Genomic DNA, 19,922 nt, shown 5'->3' with positions numbered 1-19,922 from the left:
AAACAAGTAGAGGGCCATAATAGGATCAGTTACTCATAAGCAAGTCTAAATAAGTAAGTTTTAATTTTAGACTTAAAAGAGTTCAATGTCTCTGCAGCTTTACATTCTCCCGGTAGTGTATTCCAGATATGAGGAGCATAGAAACTAAAAGCTGCTTCTCCATGTTTAGTTCTGGTTCTAGGGACGGTCAATAAACGAGAGCTGGAGGACCTAACTGATCTGGAGGGTTTGTACCATGATAGCAGATCCCTAATGTACTCTGGTGCTAACCCATTCAAAGATTTATAAACTAATAAAAGCACTTTAAAGTCTGTTCTCTGAGCTACAGGGAGCCAGTGTAATGACTTTAAAACTGGAGTAATGTGCTCTATTTTCTTGCTTCTAGTAAAAACACGAGCAGCAGCGTTCTGGATCAGCTGCAGTTGTCTAATTGATTTTTTTGGTAACCTGTCATGATACTATTACAGTAATCAAGGTGGCTAGAGATAAAAGCATGGATGAGTTTTTCTAGGTCTCCTTGTGTCATCAGTCCTTTAATCCTAGAAATGTTCCTCAGGTGACAGAAGGCTGACTTTGTTATAACTTTTGTGGCCCTGGAGGTTCAGGTCTTCATAATGAGTCCATTATTACACCTAAATTTCTGGCCTGGTCGGTAGTTTCTAGTTGGACCAGTTTGAGCTGATTACTGATATTTAATCGATCTTTTTTGGGTCTAAAGATAAGTACTTCAGTTTTGTTATTGTTCAGTTGAAGGAAATTATGAGACATTCAGTTATTAATTTGCTCAAGGCATTTATTAAGGGTTTGGATAGGTTCAACATCACCTGGTTACATTGAAATATAAAGTTGAGTACCGTCTGCATAATTGTGGTAGTTAATATCATTGGTGGTTATAATCTGGCTTAACGGGAGCATCTAAATGCTAAATAAGAGGGGCCCTAGGATGAAACCCTGGGGAACCCCGCATGTGATTTCTATATTTTGTGATGAAAATTGGCTAATTGACACATAGAAGTTCCTGTTCTTAAGGTAGGACTTAAACCAGTTGAGTGCTGTACCAGAGAGTCCGGCCCAGCTCTCAAGACGTTCCAGTAATATGTCATGATCAACAGTGTCGAACGCCGCACTAAGGTCCAGTAGTACCAATACTGTGGATTTCCCACGGTCAGTGAAGCTGTTCATGGTGACGGTCTAGCTGTGTGAATGTCAAAGAAGAAATAACAAGTCCTAAGTTCCAGTTACACTGGTTTGTCTACTTGCAGGCCAAAGTGGTATGTTTGTTTATATTTTGTGAATTTTATATTGCAATATGTTTTAATGCTGAAATATAATTTCACTGTACATCTGTATTCACCAGTTCTACGGTGGACCTGTGTACGTTAAGAGAAGCACAGTAAACATCAGTAAAGAACTCTTGTGTCTCTCGTGTATGTGTACAAGCCGGCATGCGGAAGGTTGGTGGTTTGATCCCAGTCTGCATACCAAATCTTTGGGCAAGACACCAGCCCCATGTTGCTCTCTGATGCCGTGTGTGAATGTCAGAATGCACTTAAAACAAAAAATAGTGCTTTTCTGAATGGTTGAATGTATATAAGAAACAGTCCATTTACCATCTCTATGACATGATTACAATGTGAAGCCCCACCATGCCAGACTGACAAGGAGGAATCAGACTTGACCCTGACTCATGTGTGGATCTTAACCCTCCTCCTTCAAAGTTCTGTTAGTAAGAAAAACAGCAGAGTGCGCCTTTTCTTTCAGTCATCACTGAGATGCAATGACTTGTTTTCATTCGTCAGTACGGTCAGAGTGCGTTCCAGTCTGCCGTGGCTCTATTTTAAAGTTAGACAACAAATGTTTTTTAGAAATGCTAAATCTCCTTTCTGTAATTTTGGTTGTATTTCGTTTTTGTAAAGATGTTTTTGATCATTTGTACACCAACAAACTTAATTATTATTGTACATCATACATAAGAATCTGCACATTACACGGCCAGCTTCTTTGAGTCAATGAACCAATGCTCAGATATTCCTGTATTTTGTCTTCAGGTGTCTGATGATATTTCAGTATCAGCAGCAGCTCATATGGGCTGGTTGATTTGACAATTGAGATCCTCCATGTTTTGGTGTTTTTACACTATTCCCTGGTTAAGGTATCAGCTCTCGCACTGCACCTTAGCAAACTCAACCAGTGTTGTAGAAACTTGCCATGACATTACAGACACACCAACATACAATGACATGTACAGAACGCTGAACGTTAGGAAAGGTCAGATCTCATGAACATCAGTAGAAACTAGGTGATGTTCTACTCTCGGGCTCTACTGTGTTATATATGATCTGCAGACTGTATATAACACTGCTGTAGCGATCTACAGATGGAGGCACAGACACAGGACAGAGAGCTCTTGTTCACTCACCAAATCAACAGACAAAAGTGTGCAGCAAAGAAAAAACAGTCCCAGAAAGTTACCGTGAAGTTCAAACAAACACGCACCACTATCAGTCACGCATACCCATCGAACAGTTGTTATTATTGATCAGTCTGATCAGGTCGAGTTTTGCAGTTAAAGACAATGGTGAGCTGTGACTTTGACATTATTGATCACTGACAGAAATTCCCATTTGCAGCCTTTGTGAGGTTGGAACAGCAAAGAGATTTCCGCCGTCAACAGCAGAGGACAAAAGTTGGTTAGCAGCACTGCCACAGAGTTCTGTTTTTAAAGGAAACAACTGAATGCTTTGGTAATGAGGCCATGTGATTGATCACTGCTGTGAGTGAGGTCGGGTGTTTAAAATTATTAAAATGTTCATGTTTTAAAAACACAATCCAAATCCTGAAACAGTAAAATGAACACCTATAACAGGGCTGTCAAACTGCAGTCCCCAAGGGCTGCTGTCCTGAAGCTTGTCCATGCTGCAACACACCTGAATAACGTTAGTGGGTAATTAGCAAGACTCTATAGAGCTTGACTGCAACCCCAACCCTACTCAAGTAACTTAGAGTGAAGTAAAGAGTTTTGAAAATGTACTTCTAAAAGTACTTTTATTGCACCATGTTCATTCACTCATGAGCTGCTGTTACACGAATCAAAGGGCTGAACTGCCTCCTCAGCTTGCAGTCAAGTCCTATAGAGTCTTGCTAATGTCATTCAGGTGTGTTGCAGCAGGGACACATGGAAAAGTTTAGGACCACAGCCCTCGAGGACTGGAGTTTGACACCCGAACCCTATGAAATTAATTTTGGTCAAATATTCAAGTGCAAAACTAATTATTACATTTACATTATTACAAACAATGAAAATTATTATTTTGTCCAGATACACAACTAGATCCAGTGACTAACATCTACATGTGGACTGACACTTACCTGTGTTGGAGATTTGGGTCGAGGCGGTCCAGGTGAGATGGGACGGAGCATATGATTGGTGCTGAGATCTGGACTATCAGGCGGACTCTCGTCTTCTGGTGGTGATGGGGTTCTCGCGAGTCGTAGAGGTCCTGAATCACTGATGAACAGGACAGAAACTAAGCAAAGATTTCTGTCACACTCACATTCAAACTTAGTGTTAGGGTTGAAAATTATTAAATTGTTTATAAAATAATTAAATAAGGCCATTTTATTATGCTAATATATAAACAATGCAAATGTGCTCATAAACGTGTTGGCGCCGTGTTTGACAGTTGAGAGCTTCATTCAGCGCTATCGTCTGGATTTGGAATTTTGCAGGAACACGAGAGTGCAGAGGGTTTTGCAGCATGCTTACATACATGATAATGGTTAGAATAGTCTCTGGGTCAGGAAGTCCAAACAAGATGTCCTGAACTGGGCCTTAAAGTCAGCAGAACAATAAGAGCAGATAGCCAAGGCTACGCAGGGTGTATTTTTGTGTCTGTGTCTTTTTGATTCCAGGAATCTGAGCAGACGGGAGGTTGGAAGTGAATGGATGGGAGGAGCACACTGCCACATTCGTGTTGGGAGAAGACGGCCATAATAATCTTTTGTTATTGTCACAGTATATAAGCTGTACAGCCTGTTTCACCGTTATTGTCACGGCCCAGTGGATCAGCAGGTAGCTGATCAGTAGCATTATTGTCACTCTCTCACCGGGGCGGAACTCATTGCAGGTTCATGCCCTCAGCTACGCACCCGTGAAGAGGAAAAACCTGAACCCTTGCACTGTGAGCATTTAAGCTGAGGGATGGCGGCTATTCATCGCTGGATCATTGCGTGACTCGCGTCAGTGTAGCCGGGCTCTCAAAGTATAAAGCTCTTGTTACTTCTGTGCCTTCGTGCTAACGTGTATGTTCTGTATATAAATTCCCGGACTCGTCCCTGTGTTCCCTGAGAGGATTCCTTGTAGTAAGTGATCGGAGAGTGGCCGGCGGCGAGCAGTGAGTGATCAAAGAGGAGCGAGTGTTTTTCCCCCCATCCTCCCCACCTTGAAATTCCTGGAACCCACACCCCTGTCACCTTTGTATATGGCATTATTCCCCACACTGTCTGTACATACACTTGGTGAAATGTGTAAAAAATTCCACTGTGTCCTTCTCAAGTTGGAGCGTCCTGCGTGTGAGTCCTCAGTGAATTGTGACAGTCATCCTTTTTGAGAAGCAGACCGCTGGTTCACACAGAGGTTCAGCGCTTCAACTTGTAATTTCAACTGCTGAAGCAAATTAAATCTTTTTAAACAACGGATATTTCTCCTGAATCTCTTCTTAAAAATTTGAACACGACAACAGCTGCAGTCAGACATTTTCATCCACTAATCATGGCCATGAATATCAGGGTAATTGTGTGCTATTCATCATTTCTCTGAACTGTTCTTTTTCCAGGATGTTACCTAAAAAAATAAAAAAATAAAAAAAAATTTTTAAAAAAAGAACCAGGAATTTTATTCTCTACAATCCACATAGGATCAAAAGTATACATACACCCGCTTACATTTTTAATAAGTGGTGCTGAATGTCTTTTAACATTAAAAGGTAAGGTATTTTAACTTTACATTATTAAGTAGAAGTTATTTGGATCCGTCAACACTTTGTTAAGGTCTGGAAGACCCAAACTGTCGCCCTCAGGTTCAGAAGAAGTTGGTTAAGGTGTTCAAGAATACCCAGGAACCACCAAGGCGCAGGCTTGCCATGAACTGGAAACATCTCAGGAATTAAGAGGGTGCCATCCAAGAAAGAAGCCCCTGCTTCATAATCAACACCTTTAAACTCAACTGAATTTGCAACTGCCCACACTGGACTTTGTGCAAACTACAGTTTGTCCAAGTGAACACCACATTTGAACATAAGGATGTCCGTAAGTGCAGGTGGCACCAGGACACCCTAAGTCACAGCTCGATGATCAATCTTGTAATCATACCATCAGCTATGCAGCCATATGTTCTGGGAACTCGGGTGAAGAGAGGAGCGGATCACCACCTGGTGGTGAGTTGGATCAGGTGGTGGGGGAGTACGCTGGATAGACCAGGTTCACCTAAACATTCAGTGAGGGTGCATTAGCAGTGGGAGAGGCCCTGGTACGTGAGAGCTTCAACTCCCACCTCTTGCAGAGCTTCGACAGCATTCTAAAGGTGGCTGGGGATTGAGTCTGAATGCACCATGTTTGGTACATTGATAATTTCATTATTTTATATTGCTCTTTACAGTTCAGAAGACACGTCTTCTCCTGAGGACAGAGCAAAATTTCTGGAAAAAAAACTGATTTATTTGCTGTCTGAGCCACAAAGAAAAGGACTTATGCAAGTAAGAAGTGTCAGAAGCCATTCGATCTCTTAATCCTAAAGAAATTCTGAAGAACTTTGAATCATTCTGGAAAAAGAACAGTTCAAAGAAATCATTAAAAGCCCCAAATTACCATGACATCCATGTCCATGATGAGTGGATTGAAACTTTGAAAAAACCCAAAATTCTATGTGTACCCTAGAATGACCAGTTAATAAATCTGTGAAGGTTCTCAGTCATCCAGGTCATCGTAGTCCAGATGCTTTTCTTTCCAAGCTCCTTAGATGACCAGTTAATATGCATGTGTTTGAACTGTGGAAGGAAACTGGACTACTATCTTTAAATCCCCAGCCACCCAAACTCTAATTTGATTGGTTTATGTTGAAAGAATAACTAAAAACAGAATAATAAAATTGATTTTTTTCTAAACCCATTGGTGCCATCACATTGTATGATCAGTTTAAGACACTGAAACCAAACGCTGATCTACCTTTGTTTTCCTCAGTTATGGAAAAAGCTTGTACTGACCTCGGAGCCCCTTGGATGGTGAATATCTTGTCAGAGTGCTGCTCTCCCAGTTTGGTCATCACTTCGTACAGTTCTCTGCACACCTGGATGGTTTAAAAGAGACATTTTTCAGTTCAAATGATTTCAAAGAAAAAAAGAAAAGCAACCCTGTTGGTTTAGGAAATGAGAAACTCACCAGTGAGATCTCACGATGAAACTTTGCTTCAAGACTCGTCACACTCTTGAAGGTGCTGATGTAGAAGCCGACTCGGCTGCAGAACACAAAAGTAAAACTTGGTTGTTGTTGTTTTTTGGGGGGGGTTTATAAATACTACAATTTTGGGCTGTGAAGGTTCTCAGTGATCCAGGTTATGGTAGTCTAAGGTGCTGGGAAAGTGACTGGACTTCATTATGTTTTGTGAAGACATTTCACCTTTCTGCAATTTTTGGATGTTTTTTTTCTGTTGTTAGAAAAGAGTCGGCAGGGAAGTGGGGCGAGAGGACCTGAGGATGATGCTCAAAGCTGGGGTGCTATTATAGTTTTGCGATGATGGTCACCTGCAGGCACCAAGTTTTATATGAATCACCTTTTTCTTACTATTACTTCTGTTAAGCAATTTCTCTAACATTAAAGCATTTCAACTCAGTGACCTGATGTAAAATCTACTTTTATTATCCAAATGGAGACACTGCACTGTACTTGTTATTAATCTCTGTCTCTCTTCCACAGCATGTCTTTATCCTGTCTTCCTTCTCTCACCCCAACTGGTCGCAGCAGATGGCCCCGCCCCTCCCTGAGCCTGGTTGTCGGAGGTTTCTTCCTGTTAAAAGGGAAGTTTTCCTTCCCACTGTCGCCAAAGTTCTTGCTCATAGGGGGTCATATGATTGTTGGGTTTTTCTCTGTATCTATTATTGTGCTATCTACTGTACAATATAAAGCGCCTTGAGGCGACTGTTGTTGGGATTTGGCGCTGTGTAAATAAAATTGAATTGAATTGGTAACTGATCAGACTATTGATCAGTGACTGATTCCTGCAGTTCCTGTTTTCAATTCAATTCAGTTTTATTTATATATAATGTATAATGTAAACAAAATTGGTCCTAGCACTGAACCCTGTGGAACACCATAATTGACCTTAGTGTGTGAAGAGGACTCTCCATTTACATGTACAAATTGGAGTCTATTAGATAGATATGATACAAACCACTGCAGTGCAGTACCTGTAATACCTACAGCATGTTCTAATCGCTCTAATAGGATATTATGGTCAACAGTATCGAACGCAGCACTGAGGTCTAGCAGGACAAGCACAGAGATGAGTCCACTGTCAGAGGCCATAAGAAGATCATTTGTAACCTTCACTAAAGCTGTTTCTGTGCTGTGATGAGCTCTGAAACCTGACTGAAACTCTTCAAATAAGCCATTCCTCTGCAGATGATCTGTTAGCTGTTTGACAACTACTCTTTCAAGGATGTTTGATATGAAAGGAAGGTTGGAGATTGGCCTATAATTAGCTAAGACTGCTGGGTCTAGAGATGCTTTTTAAGTAAAGGTTTAACTACAGCCACCTTGAAGGCCTGTGGTACATAGCCGATTATTAGAGATGGTTGATCATATTTAAGATTGAAGCATTAATTAATGGCAGGACTTCTTTGAGCAGTTTTGTAGGAATGGGGTCTAAAAGACACGTTGATGGTTTGGAGGAAGTAATTATTGAAGTTAACTTAGAAAGATCAATTGGAGAAAAGGAGTCTAAATGAATATCAATGGTACTGAAAGTAGCTGTAGATAATACCAGTAGAAAACATCGCAGGTTGCTACATATGGCCTGGAACTAATCAATGTTTTTAATAATAACTTGTTCAATCTGTTGGGGATCATGTACGAAAGCAGTCTTCTCTGAGATGTCAGCATTCAAATCCAGACTCAAACCAGGAGCTTGTTGGTCAGGAGCTTTAACCTTTTTTCTTATCAAAGTTACTCACCCTGAAATTTTAGTTGTCCACTCAAACCTAGCATGCCAAGTCAAAACTCACCGATCCCAAAGAGTTGGCAGTTCTTCCTGTAGACCAGTATTCAACTCATCAAACACCTTCTGTGCCTTTTTGAGCTCCTCCTCTGCCTACAGACAAAGTTCATGATTAAATCAACTACAAAACACCTGCACAGATACAACAGCTGCATAGGTAACAGGAAACAGCTGATCATTTATCTTGTGAATGTCCGTCCACACATGAAATGACTCACTTTCATCATCTTGCGGTCATTCTTCATCCCAGACGTCTGCATGGTTTCCATGTGGTGTCGGGCACTGTCATAGTCAATGAGTTTGCGGCTTCTTTTGGCGACACGGGTCTGAAACAAAAAGAAGTTGAGCTTTCATGACATGCATCCATTTCAGAAAATCATTCCCTAACCAAACTGTTGATTGCCTTGAGATCTGGAAACTGCTGCAGGTATGCATCCAGGTTTAGTAGTGTCGAGTCAACCAGCTTGTTGTGGAAGTCTTCCCACAATGCATCACAGTCCTGCAGAAAATAGACACCTAGGTTTATGGTACATATTTCAGGTGGATTCTGGTGTTCTTGTGTACTCTGGGATGTTTTCATGACTCTGACCTTCCCGATGGTCAGGACGTCATCCTTTCCATGCCAGTCGGGTTCATAGACTTCGTGCAGAGACTCAGTCAGGTTGATGGATGCTTGCTGCATCCCTGCCAATGACAGTACAATTTCAGCTGGTGGTCACAATGGCAACATTTAACTTTGCTATTCACTGCGTAAAGAAGATAAGCTTTTCTCTATCGTCCTCTCCTGTTCGGAAATTTTAAATAGTGAGGTCAGAGCTCTGCCCACCTGCGCCATCTAACTGAAATCTTTTCTGTGAGGCTATGTTAGTTTTATTCAGGAGTTGAAGTTCAATTTAATTCAATTCCATTTTAATTATACAGCACCAAATCATAACAGTCGCCAATTATTACTTCTAGGCTGGACTACTGTAATTCATTATTATCAAGAAGTCCTAAAAACTCCCTGAAAAGCCTTCAGTTAATCCAAAATGCTGCCAGGGACTAGAAAGAGAGAGCATATTTCTCCTGTATTGGCTTCCCTTCATTGGCTTCCTGTTAAATCCAGAATTCAAAATCCTGCTCCTCACATACAAGGTCTTAAATAATCAGGCCCCATCTTATCTTAATGACCTTGTAGTACCATATCACCCTATTAGAGCACTTCGCTCTCACACTGCAGGCATACTTGTTGTTCCTAGAGTATTTAAAAGTAGAATGGGAGGGAGAGCCTTCAGTTTTCAGGCCCCTCTTCTGTGGAACCAGCTTCCAGTTTGGATTCAGGAGACAGACACTATCTCCACTTTCAAGATTAGGCTTAAAACTTTCCTTTTTGCTAAAGCATATAGTTAGGGCTGGACCAGGTGACCCTGAATCCTCCCTTAGTTATGCTGCAATAGGTGTAGGCTGCCGGGGGATTCCCATGATGCACTGGGTGTTTCTTCTTCACTCACTATGTGTTAATAGACCTCTCTGCACTGAATCATATCTGTTATTAATCTCTGTCTCTCTTCCACAGCATGTCTTTATCCTGTTTTCCTTCTCTCACCCCAACCGGTCGCAGCAGATGGCCCCACCCCTCCCTGAGCCTGGTTCTGCCGGAGGTTTCTTCCTGTTAAAAGAGAGTTTTTCCTTCCCACTTTCGCCAAAGTGCTTGCTCATAGGGGTCATAAAGCACCCTAAAGCTACTGTTGTTGTGATTTGGTGCTGTATAAATAAAACTGAACTGAGTTGAATTGAATTTTGAATAGAATCCTAGTGAGGGGGAGCCAATCATAACAAAGTAGTCTTGAAGGGGAAGAGACTAAAAAAGCTTTTTTAAGACAGAGGATGAACTGATGCCACATTCCAGGTACCTCATAATTCAGCAGTGACATCACTCCTTAGTGTGTTTCAGTAAGAAAGTTTGCAATGTGAGAAAACAAAACAGGATTTGTTTTGGTTCTTAGCAAGATAGAGTCCTTCAGTTATTACTAACAATACAGCATAATAATATGTTTTGTGCTTAAAAACTCCCCTGCAGCACATTCATGGACAGAGCCTGGTCAGTACTCTGTAGGTCTTATTTAGTGAGTGACAAATACACCACAGTGGCAATACAGATTCAAAGTTGACTGCCGCCATCTTGGACTGTTTACTTCTGTTTTCTGTGGCTGCTCTGACTTTCCAAGTAGGTTGCAGCATTAAATATAGAAAGATTATTATAAACTGTGAATCATGCAAAGTGTCACTGAAGACGTTTGTTTCATGTGAAGTTTGTATCACGTAGATAATGAACCATACAGACCTTTAATGGCAGACATGTAGGCCTTCATCTCCCTCTGCAGCCGAGAACCTTCAGACTGGCAAAGCACATACAAACATTTTATATGAGTTATTTTACACTGGAGGAATTCGGTTTCCTGTCAGACATTTTGCAGAGGTTTCCTCCTGTTCAAAGGGAGTTTTTCCTTCCCTCTGTCACCAGTTTCTTGTCTGAGTTTTCTCTTTATACTATAGGGTCTTTATCTTACAATATAAAGTGCCTTGAGGCAACTGTTGTTGTGATTATGTACAATATAAATCAAATCAAACATAAACTGAGGTTTTTCACACTAAAGGCATGAACTGAGCTCTCTACGACGCAGGATTTGGAATCCAGGTAACTTAAAGTTTAACTCTGTGTTTTCAAGGTTACACAGACCGTTTACTTCTTACCAGGTTACATTGCCATGGTAAGTGGTGCTGTACTCGCCTCACATATTCTGTTAACTGCCAACTAACGAATCAGATCTCTGGAAAATAGCGCCACTGCAGATCCGTTAGAAGGGCTGAGATCTCATCTACAGCACACCTGGGCATTAAAAACACCTGGTCACGTGGCTGCCCGGCCCCTTTCAGGTCAAAGGGAAATTTGTTAAAGCATACATCATGCAGTTTCTCCTCATCAGAGAATGGCTTACCGTTTACCAGGTAATCACAATGTAATTTTGTTGCTTTTATTTTGAAAGCAACTCTTATTTTACACATTTACATCTGTATAAAATTAAAAGTCTTTGAATTTTTGAAAGAAATGTGAATGCTGATTAAACAGTGATCAAACATTGGTCTTTTTACATACACACTGCCTGACTGTAACACCTGCTCTCACCAGCAGTGGTTTATAATGAACTCAAATATGGAGACAGTCAAGTTCAGCTTATTAACCAGTTTGTCATTAATTATCCCGCCTTAGTCTTCGAGTGTCAGTGAGAGCTGTACATCCAGAGCAGAGCATTGAAGTCTTCGACCTTCCAGCTCTGTATAAAATCTGTAGGTAAACTAAGCCAAGTTATCCCAGGTAATGTCTTACCTCCTGCCTCCTGAAGTTGATGACCACCTGTTCAAACTGCTCATCTTTGGTCTCGTCTGCTTTTCCCAACTTCTGCAGAACCTGAAAGAGAAATCACATCAAAGTTTTTAGCTGCCGAGCTGCGCTCACGCTGGTGATTCAAACGCTGGTGAGATGAGTTTCGTCAGGGTCAGTAAAGCTGCCACCTGTCACACAGGTGTGTTAGATCACGGGCTGAAGGAATTCTACGATTTCTCTTTGAGTGGATGCTTCCTGTTTCAGATGTGAAAAACCTCAATTACGTTTGAGGAAAGGGGCAAGCATCAACTCACAGCTGTGTGCCCCTGTTTGCGCCTGATAAATAAAACTAAGGTAGCACAATGACGTCATCACATCGGGGACAAAACTCCCGACCTTGGACCTGACAAATACGTCACTAACGTCTTTAATTTTCAACAGGAAAACGTGCGTGACGTGTTTTACCGCACACGTGACATCACGATCTGCTTCAGCCAATCAGAACCCGCTCTGTTTGTTTTTGATGATTTTTCCATTTCTGATGATTTTTCTCCTCGGCCCGTAGCTAATCACGTGACCTCCGAGCGGCTCAATAGCAGATGATCAGTAAAACATCGATCCTCATGTGTGAGCGATCGGATTAGAGAGCGGTGGTGACCGGGCCTCCTGCAGCCTCCAGCACCGCTTCTCCATCCGCCCTCCGCATCACCTCCATCACCTGCTCCTCCTCTCCTCCTCCTCCTCCTCCTCTCACCTTCTCCTGGGCTCGATTCAGGCGCTTCTGCACGTTCTTAGCGAAGATTCCCGTTTTGATTTCCGCCATGACGACCGCACCGAGAGAGAGTGGAGGATTACCGGAGACACGGGAGGGGGAGGGGTGTGTGAGTGTAGCGGGGCGGGGCCGAGGACTCAGTGCTCCTCTGATTGGAGGGTGTGTGTGTCTGTGTGTCTGTGTGTCCACGGAGCTTTCAGACTGTCACGGGTTAATCTGCAGGTGGAGCAGCTTACTCACGAGCTATTTCAGGTTTTAACTCAAATCTACAGTAAACAGGAAGTGATGTAAGGCCTGACGTCATTAAGCAACAAAAAGTTCTTTTTCTAGGTGAACAAATGTTAAGGCCTGACAGCGCATATGGGCTAGATTCCTGACCCTCGCATAGAAGCGCCTTCAGCTGTGACAGGTGTGACAGCTAACCCTAACAACCAGGTGTGGACTAATGGGTCATGATCTCTGATCAATAATCAATAAGGAGTGATTGGTTGTGTAACAGCAGAGTGATCCAGGGGCGTAATTTCCAGGGGCGTTATGACCCCCCAATAATCAGACCCAGCCAATATAACCCCCCACCCCCACCCCAATAAAATTATGAATGATCTTGCATAAATAGGCTGTTGATTTTCTTTACTCATTTCAGTTATTACCAGGAAAATAGTGGCATGTTTCATCATCTGGGAATTTATTCACATTTATTTATTTATTTAGACAGTGATCTTGACCCCCCCCCCCAATGTTCACCACAAAGTTACACCCATGGAGTGATCAAAGCTAAAACACACGTTTAATTAAATCTTCTATTTTATTTTATTCAATCCCCTGTGTGTATGTGTGTGTGTGTGTGTGTGTGTGTGTGTGTGTGTGTGTGTGTGTGTCTGTGTATATAATTACATCTGAGCAGCACTCAAACCCTAACCTGTGTGGGGCCACTTTGTGTTTAAAGGGAGTTCTTCCTTCTGGCTTCGATCCTCAGCCCGTTGGTAGGCAGCTCTGAACACCTCAACATCCAGAACACGTTGGGATTTTGTTGAAAAGGTGAGAGATGTTATTGTGGAGGCAGATGAAACAATGGTCTCGCACGATGTTACATCTCCCTTCACTTGTATTCCAGTCACTCAAGTGTTGGAGATAATTTGTAAGAGATTACAGGATGACCCCAACGTCAGCAACAAGACCACTCTCAGAACACCACCAAGTCATTGGTTCAGGTATGTGGATGACACCTGTGTGAAAATCAAATCTCAGGACGTTCCACAATTCACGGATCACATTAACTCGGTGAACCGACACATCAAATTCAGCAGGGAGGATATGAAAAGTGGCAGGTTAGCCTTCTTAGACTGTGAGATTTCCATCAGTAATGGGGGACATCTAAAAGCTGACGTGTACCGTAAACCTACGCATACGGATAAGTATCTAAGGTTTGACTCTCATCATCCACTGGAGCACAAACTGGGTGTCATCAGGACGCTACAACACAGAGCGAACACCATCCCCACAGACACAGCAGCCAGGGAAGCAGAAGAACAGCACATCAAGAAGGCCCTGAGTAAATGTAGTTATCCCAGCTGGACTTTTGTCAAAGCTGGGAAGGCACCTAAAGAAAGCTCTAGATGATCCAGGAGAGAAGGACAACCGCTGACTAAGAGAAAACTCTTAGTGTCTAAACAATGTGTCTCTGTGGCTTTTAAACCCCAAAACACGCTGCGCCAAAAATTGGCACACCCAAAGGATCGGGTCCCCCGACACAAACAGAGTAACATGTACGCTGTTAAGTGTCAGGAGGATTGCCAGGATTTATACATCGGGGAAACCAAACAACCCCTGGCAAAGCGGATGGCACAACACAGAAGAGCTACCTCGTCAGGCCAGGGCTCTGGACGTCAGGACTCTGGCCTGACGGGCCAGCAAGTGAAATGAAGCTTATGTCTTATGTTTCCACACTGTCAGTCTCAGCACTGACATCATTGCTCTAGTCCAGGGGGTGAGGAACTCCAGGCCCCAAGGGCCAGTGTCCTGCAGGTTTTACATGTGTCCTTGATCCAACACAGCTGATTTAAACAGTTAAATGACCTCCTCTTGAAGTTCTCCAGAGGCCTAGTGTTGAACTACTCGTGTGATTCAGGTGTGTTGACCCAGGGTCAGATCTAGAACCTGCAGGACACCGGCCCTCGAGGCCTGGAGTTCCCCAGCAGTGCTCTAGTCCAATCATCTGCTGGTCTCATCTTTACACAGGATGCTTCAAACCGCTTTTTCTTTAAATGACATAACAGCATTACATCATTTAAAAGTTAGATCATTCAAAAATTCACATCCACTTGAATTTTGTCAAAAAAAGCAGTTCTTGCCAGTTGACATCTTGAATTGATCAAACAAACGAGTGATTGTGTGACATTTTCAGCTGACGCTCGACCAGTGTTATGACGGCGTCACATTTTTAGGCTTTACAGCCGTTCAGGTCGGACATCTGCGGTCAGTTCACTGATATCCACACATGTGGATATTCCCGATGTTTCTCCTTCCTGCCGCAGAGCTGACACACCTGTGTGAACTTATTGGAGCCACTGACTCAGAGGGTCCCTCTCAGGTGAAGAGGACGCTGTAGGTCCTGACTCCCACCACCAGAGGGCGTGTTGATGTCACTGTGTGTGCGTGTGTGGTAGTCTGTTTTGAGCACGCTCCATCTGCTCTGTACAGGACTCTGGTCTTTAGAACAAACTCTCTCCATGCTAAAAATTAATTTCACACCGACAGTCTCTCCTCCACGTGAGGTGATGATGACGCTGCACTGACTCATTTGTGTGTGTGTGTGCACGTGTGTGTGTGTGTGTGTGTGTGTGTGTGTGTGTGTGTGTGTGGTGAATGAATCAGGGACACTCTACCTCCTCTTTCCTCCTTCCTCCTCCTCTTATGTCGTGACGTTCATTCAGGAGGAAACTCTACAAACAGTCCTGAGATATTCTGAGAGACTTTACTCACTGTGTGTGCGTGTGTGTGTGTGTGTGTGTGTGTGTGTGTGTGTGTGTGTGTGTGTGTGACTCACAGGGAAATACCTCTGTGGATGGAGGGAGGGATTAAACAGGCTGAGAGGTATAATTACTGTAACAGAGCAGAGAGGAAGAGTAGAGTGACCCTGCACACTGTTCGTTCAGTTCAGGACCACCGGGCCAGCACCAGGAGGACTGGCAGCATCAGAACAAGCCTCAGAGCGCATCAGACCTGCAGCGACTTCACGTCAGAGTTTCTAGTTTCCGCCCTGAAGTCTCTTGAATTTCAGAAGATTTCGTCTGAAGAATCTCAAACCTGTTTCAAATAAAAACTCTACTGTGTCTTACTCTGCATCAGACCGCCAACCATTATGTGCTCTCTTTCTGCCGTGGTCTTTTCCATCTCGGCATGGCTTCTCATCGATGCCTCTCCGACCATCTCTCCGGCACCACGGCTGCAGGACTCGGCGCTATCCTCTGACTGTCCTTCGTGCTCTTTGGCTCAGCTGAGGAGGAACTCGTCTTCGTCCGGAGCTCAGAGCGACATGGTGGAGGCAGTGAAGCGTCACATTCTCAACATGCTGCACCTGAGCGCCCGGCCCAACCTGACACAGCCAGTTCCTCGTGCCGCTCTGCTCAACGCCATCAAGAAACTTCACGTGGCCCATGTGGCTGAAGACGGCAGTGTGGAGATCCAGGAGGGCCAGGGCACGGACAGTTCAGCACCACCCGAACCGTCATCTGAAATAATCACCTTTGGAGAGCCAGGTGAGTCCCGTCCCGTCACCTTCACGGCACGTCAGGTGTGGTTTTATCTTCTTGTCCCGACAGAGATCACATCCAGTTTCTGAGTTCAGGGTTAGTGCTATTAGTGTTATTAGTTCTGGTTAAATACAGCCGTAGAAATTTTTCAGGCTCACCACTGAGCCTTCTGACTGATTAAAGCTAATTCTGCGAGGAGGCGTCTGGCAGAAAAAAACCTTTTAATGTAAGAACTGAAGACACGATGAGCCTTTGACATTCAGGATGGATTAAAGAGCGTCTGTAGGGAACATTTTCTCTTGGCTGGGTCAGGGTTCGGTTATTAACGTCAGCAGATCCAGACTCAGTGGAGTCTGTGGAGTAAGTCACTGACCGTCAGTGATGTCAGACTGTCTGTTTGCTCTTTCAGCTCATTCACAATAATCCAAAGAGGTCAAAGTGTGTTTACAGATTTCAGCCACAGGTTTTCATGTTCAGGTCAGAACATTCAGCTCACATTCATGCGTTTGACTGCAGTGCTGAAACTTCCAGTTTGTCTCTGAGTGAAATAAACGTGTTTGTTCTGTTGACAGAAACAAGGAAGGGTTCTCTGATGGAACGACAGCCTTGTGTCTTTCATTTCTGAACCCCAAAATGTAAACTAACAAATCAACTTCTCATCAAAGTTCAAACAGTCACTGAAGATGTCCATCAGACAGACTGGTGACCAATCAGCGGTCAACCTTTACTTCAAACAGGAATGTTCAAATGATCAGCTGGTTTGGGTCACAAAGACTCAGAGCAACAATCAATATGAGGACATCTTAAATCCACAGAGCTTCTCTGAGGTGTTTTCACTGAGAACAAACAGCTGGAGAAAGTCTCAACAGATGAAAGATGAGGGAAACATTGGTCTGACCAGCGGTAGATCTTTGCTGGCAGAACCTTTGCTGCTTGTCATTAATCTGCTCTCAATCTACTGTGACTTACTGAAGATGATGATGGTTGCAAAGGCTTTAAAGTCTCCTGTGAATACGGACCCGTCACATTGCCTGCTGCTTTGCTTTGTTCTATAAATAGTTGTCTCTATCAAAAGGCCCCTCAAAGGATGCTCGCCCAAATTAGTGCACAGTAATTCGGGCGAGCATACCAAGTGATCTTAGCGCGTAAATAATCTGTTCATTCAGATAAATCTGGGCCTCACTAATTATTCTCCAACAGGAGACAAAGAAGGAAGCACTGAGACAGGATGGGCCTTTTTTTTGTTGGGGTGGTGTCAGGTGGGTGGGGGCGGGGTTAGCGTCCTATATGACCAGGCTTGTTAACATCATTAACATCATTCCCTGAAATCAGGCCTGGTCTTTTTTTAGTTCCTTTCCTCATGTTGAATATATTTAGAGGCTGAAGCTCCATTCAAGCTTTCACCGTTAAGAACATCGACTTTGTTCACTCATTAAAATTTGTGTGTGTGTGGGGGGGGGGGGCAACACCAGGGTCAGGGTTTCAAGTTCTTCATTTGTTCCCTTCAGGGAAAAACAAACTTTCCAAAGGCATCTTCAGCACTTTTTATTTGATATCTTCCCAAACGCAGACACAGGTTATCGCCCAGACCAACCCTAACCCACCCAGACTTAACCCTAAACCACATTAACCCATCCAGTTTCCACTTAAAATACAATCTGAGAGGTCAAAGGTCAAAGACTATCAGACTGAATTCTGAATGCCCCTCTGTCATCGTCAAGGGTCAGAGATCACACTGTTTTAGACTGAATTTTTCTGACTCTGTGTAGTAAATGTGACACAGCGCTAATGTCCTAACTGTTCTCTTTCACAGGCAATGGGCCAAACACGGTGACCTTTGACATTTCAAGGGAGGACAGTGGCTCGTCTGTGGTGGAGCAGGCAAACGTTTGGATCTTCCTGAAAATGTCAAAGATGAACCGCCTGAGAAGCAAAGTGATGCTGCGGCTTTATCGTGACGATGATGACGAGGACTGTGTTTCGGAAAAGATGGTGGACACCCGTCGTAGTGGCTGGCACACCCTTGCCATTCCTCGCACTGTTCAGAATCTACTGGATGCCGGCAGGAGTCCTCTTAGGTTACGGGTTTCCTGTCCTCTATGTCTCGAGGCAGGTGCCGCTCCCGTCCTGACACCTGCAAACGGTGAACTGGCCACGGGACGAGATCAGTCACACCGGCCATTCCTCATGGTGGCGCTTCAAGCTCGAGAGGAGGTGGCTAAGCGACGAGCTAAACGAGCTCTGCAGTGCGATGGAAAAATCCGCATCTGCTGCAAACGAGAGTTTTACGTGAACTTTAAAGACATCGGCTGGAGCGACTGGATCATCGCTCCGGCTGGTTACCACGCCAACTACTGTGAAGGCGACTGTCCAAACCACATGGCAAGCATTGGAAGCTCACCACTGTCTTTCCATTCAACGGTCATCAACCATTATCGCATGAGAGGCTACAGCCCATTTCAAAACATCAAGTCTTGCTGCGTGCCAACGAGGCTGCGAGCAATGTCAATGCTCTACTACAACGAAGAGCAGAAGATCATCAAGAAGGACATCCAGAATATGATCGTGGAGGAGTGCGGCTGCTCGTGAACAGCTGGCTTTTGCTCCGCTGGGAGCAAACCTCTGAGAACCTCTGAGAAATATTCTGTCAAACCTGCAACCTGCAGGAAGAAACATCTGATGCACTCTTTCCCAGGAAAGACAATCTCCTGTGTTCAGTGAATCTTTGTGTTTCATACTAGGAGAGACTTTTCCACATTGGAATGTGCTGAGGATACTATGCAACGTGGATGTCTCTGTGTGCTTCATCAGTGTTGGTTTTCTGCTGCTCAGAGAACGTTTCCACAATATTAGCATGTTCCAGTGAAGCTGAAAGTAGTTAATCTGGTTGCTGAAGCCAAACTTTATTTTCGTTATTGTTATGAAACACACTGAATATAGATATTTGCACAGTAATAGGTATTTCTAGATGCATTGCCTCAGTTTGAGTTGAGAGGATTCAGATGAAAGCCAAAGACAAACGTTTGGTTCATTTTCCTGAGAGACAAACGGCTGAAATCCACCTGTGTCAGATTAAACCTTTAATCTGCTGAAACAAAAACAAACTGAAGACATTTCTCTTCACATCAATCTTTAATTGTAAAATGTGTTGTTTCTGTAATTTATTTCCATTGATTGTTTTCTCATTAAACGGACTACCAATCCACATTTTGTCTCTGTCTTTGGAAAACTCTAAATAACACAAGTCTTTGCATTTCAGTGACTCTGTGAGAGTTCATGCCACCCTCAGGACAAACCTTGCACTGCAAAATGAGAACAGCTCAGCCATTATGAACTCTTTCAAACAGGGGTGGGGAACTCCAAGCCTCGAGGGCCGGTGTCCTGCAGGTTTTAGATGTGTCAGCTGATTCCTCAACATGTCCTGAAGTTCTCCAGAGGCCTGGTAATGAACTAATCATGTAATTCAGCTCTGATGACCCAGGGTGAGATCTAGAACCTGCAGGACACCGCCCCGAGGCCTGGAGTTCCCCACCCTGTTTTAAAAGGTTTATCAAGGTCAATCACGAGTTAATATCACAGATTGGGGCTGGCTCAAACATCACTAAAGTGTATCCTGACTAAAGCAAAATGAAGATCTGAAAAGCAGGAAGTGATTTAATTTACTGCAGATCAGTCATTTTATTTCAGATTTGGTGTGATTGCTGGCACCCAGCCGCTCTGTTTTCAGGTTTCAAAGGGTTTTTTTTTACAACCAACCTTTGTTTG

General features: G+C 43.5%; 2 protein-coding genes and 1 long non-coding RNA gene across 3 annotated transcripts in view; 2 read left to right on the top strand and 1 right to left on the bottom strand.

Moving 5' to 3' along the window:
• Positions 1 to 12,597, bottom strand: part of LOC116327375 (amphiphysin) — a 32,078-nt gene extending 19,481 nt beyond the window's left edge. The window contains 10 exon segments of the mRNA XM_039607805.1: positions 3,370 to 3,508; positions 6,261 to 6,343; positions 6,436 to 6,511; positions 8,277 to 8,362; positions 8,488 to 8,595; positions 8,673 to 8,768; positions 8,859 to 8,953; positions 10,593 to 10,647; positions 11,637 to 11,717; positions 12,388 to 12,597. Coding sequence (XP_039463739.1) covers positions 3,370 to 3,508; positions 6,261 to 6,343; positions 6,436 to 6,511; positions 8,277 to 8,362; positions 8,488 to 8,595; positions 8,673 to 8,768; positions 8,859 to 8,953; positions 10,593 to 10,647; positions 11,637 to 11,717; positions 12,388 to 12,456 — 888 coding nt within the window. The 5' untranslated portion in view covers positions 12,457 to 12,597.
• Positions 11,190 to 13,597, top strand: LOC120437085. The gene is made up of 3 exons (XR_005610815.1): positions 11,190 to 11,257; positions 13,352 to 13,443; positions 13,520 to 13,597. It is a non-coding gene; the product is annotated as an uncharacterized LOC120437085 (long non-coding RNA).
• A 1,890-nt stretch (positions 13,598 to 15,487) lies between these two features.
• On the top strand, positions 15,488 to 19,364 carry LOC116327380 (inhibin beta A chain-like). Its single transcript, XM_031748962.2, has 2 exons — positions 15,488 to 16,163; positions 17,971 to 19,364. The coding sequence occupies exons 1-2, from the start codon at positions 15,767 to 15,769 to the stop codon at positions 18,744 to 18,746; spliced, it is 1,173 nt and encodes a 390-aa protein (XP_031604822.1). The 5' UTR covers positions 15,488 to 15,766; the 3' UTR covers positions 18,747 to 19,364.
• Positions 19,365 to 19,922: the final 558 nt, after the last annotated feature.

This window comes from Oreochromis aureus, unplaced genomic scaffold (assembly GCF_013358895.1).
Source record: "Oreochromis aureus strain Israel breed Guangdong unplaced genomic scaffold, ZZ_aureus HiC_scaffold_47, whole genome shotgun sequence".
NCBI classification, from domain to species: Eukaryota; Metazoa; Chordata; class Actinopteri; order Cichliformes; family Cichlidae; genus Oreochromis; species Oreochromis aureus.
This window is presented reverse-complemented; position numbering and strand designations above follow the sequence as displayed.

What these genes read in the sequence shown, in the direction of transcription:
- LOC116327380 (XM_031748962.2), top strand. Translation starts at nt 15,767, where the DNA reads ATGTGCTCTCTTTCTGCCGTGGTCTTTTCCATCTCGGCATGGCTTCTC. An exon ending in AATCACCTTTGGAGAGCCAG is followed by an intron (nt 16,164 to 17,970) that starts GTGAGTCCCGTC and finishes TCTCTTTCACAG; the next exon opens with GCAATGGGCCAAACACGGTG.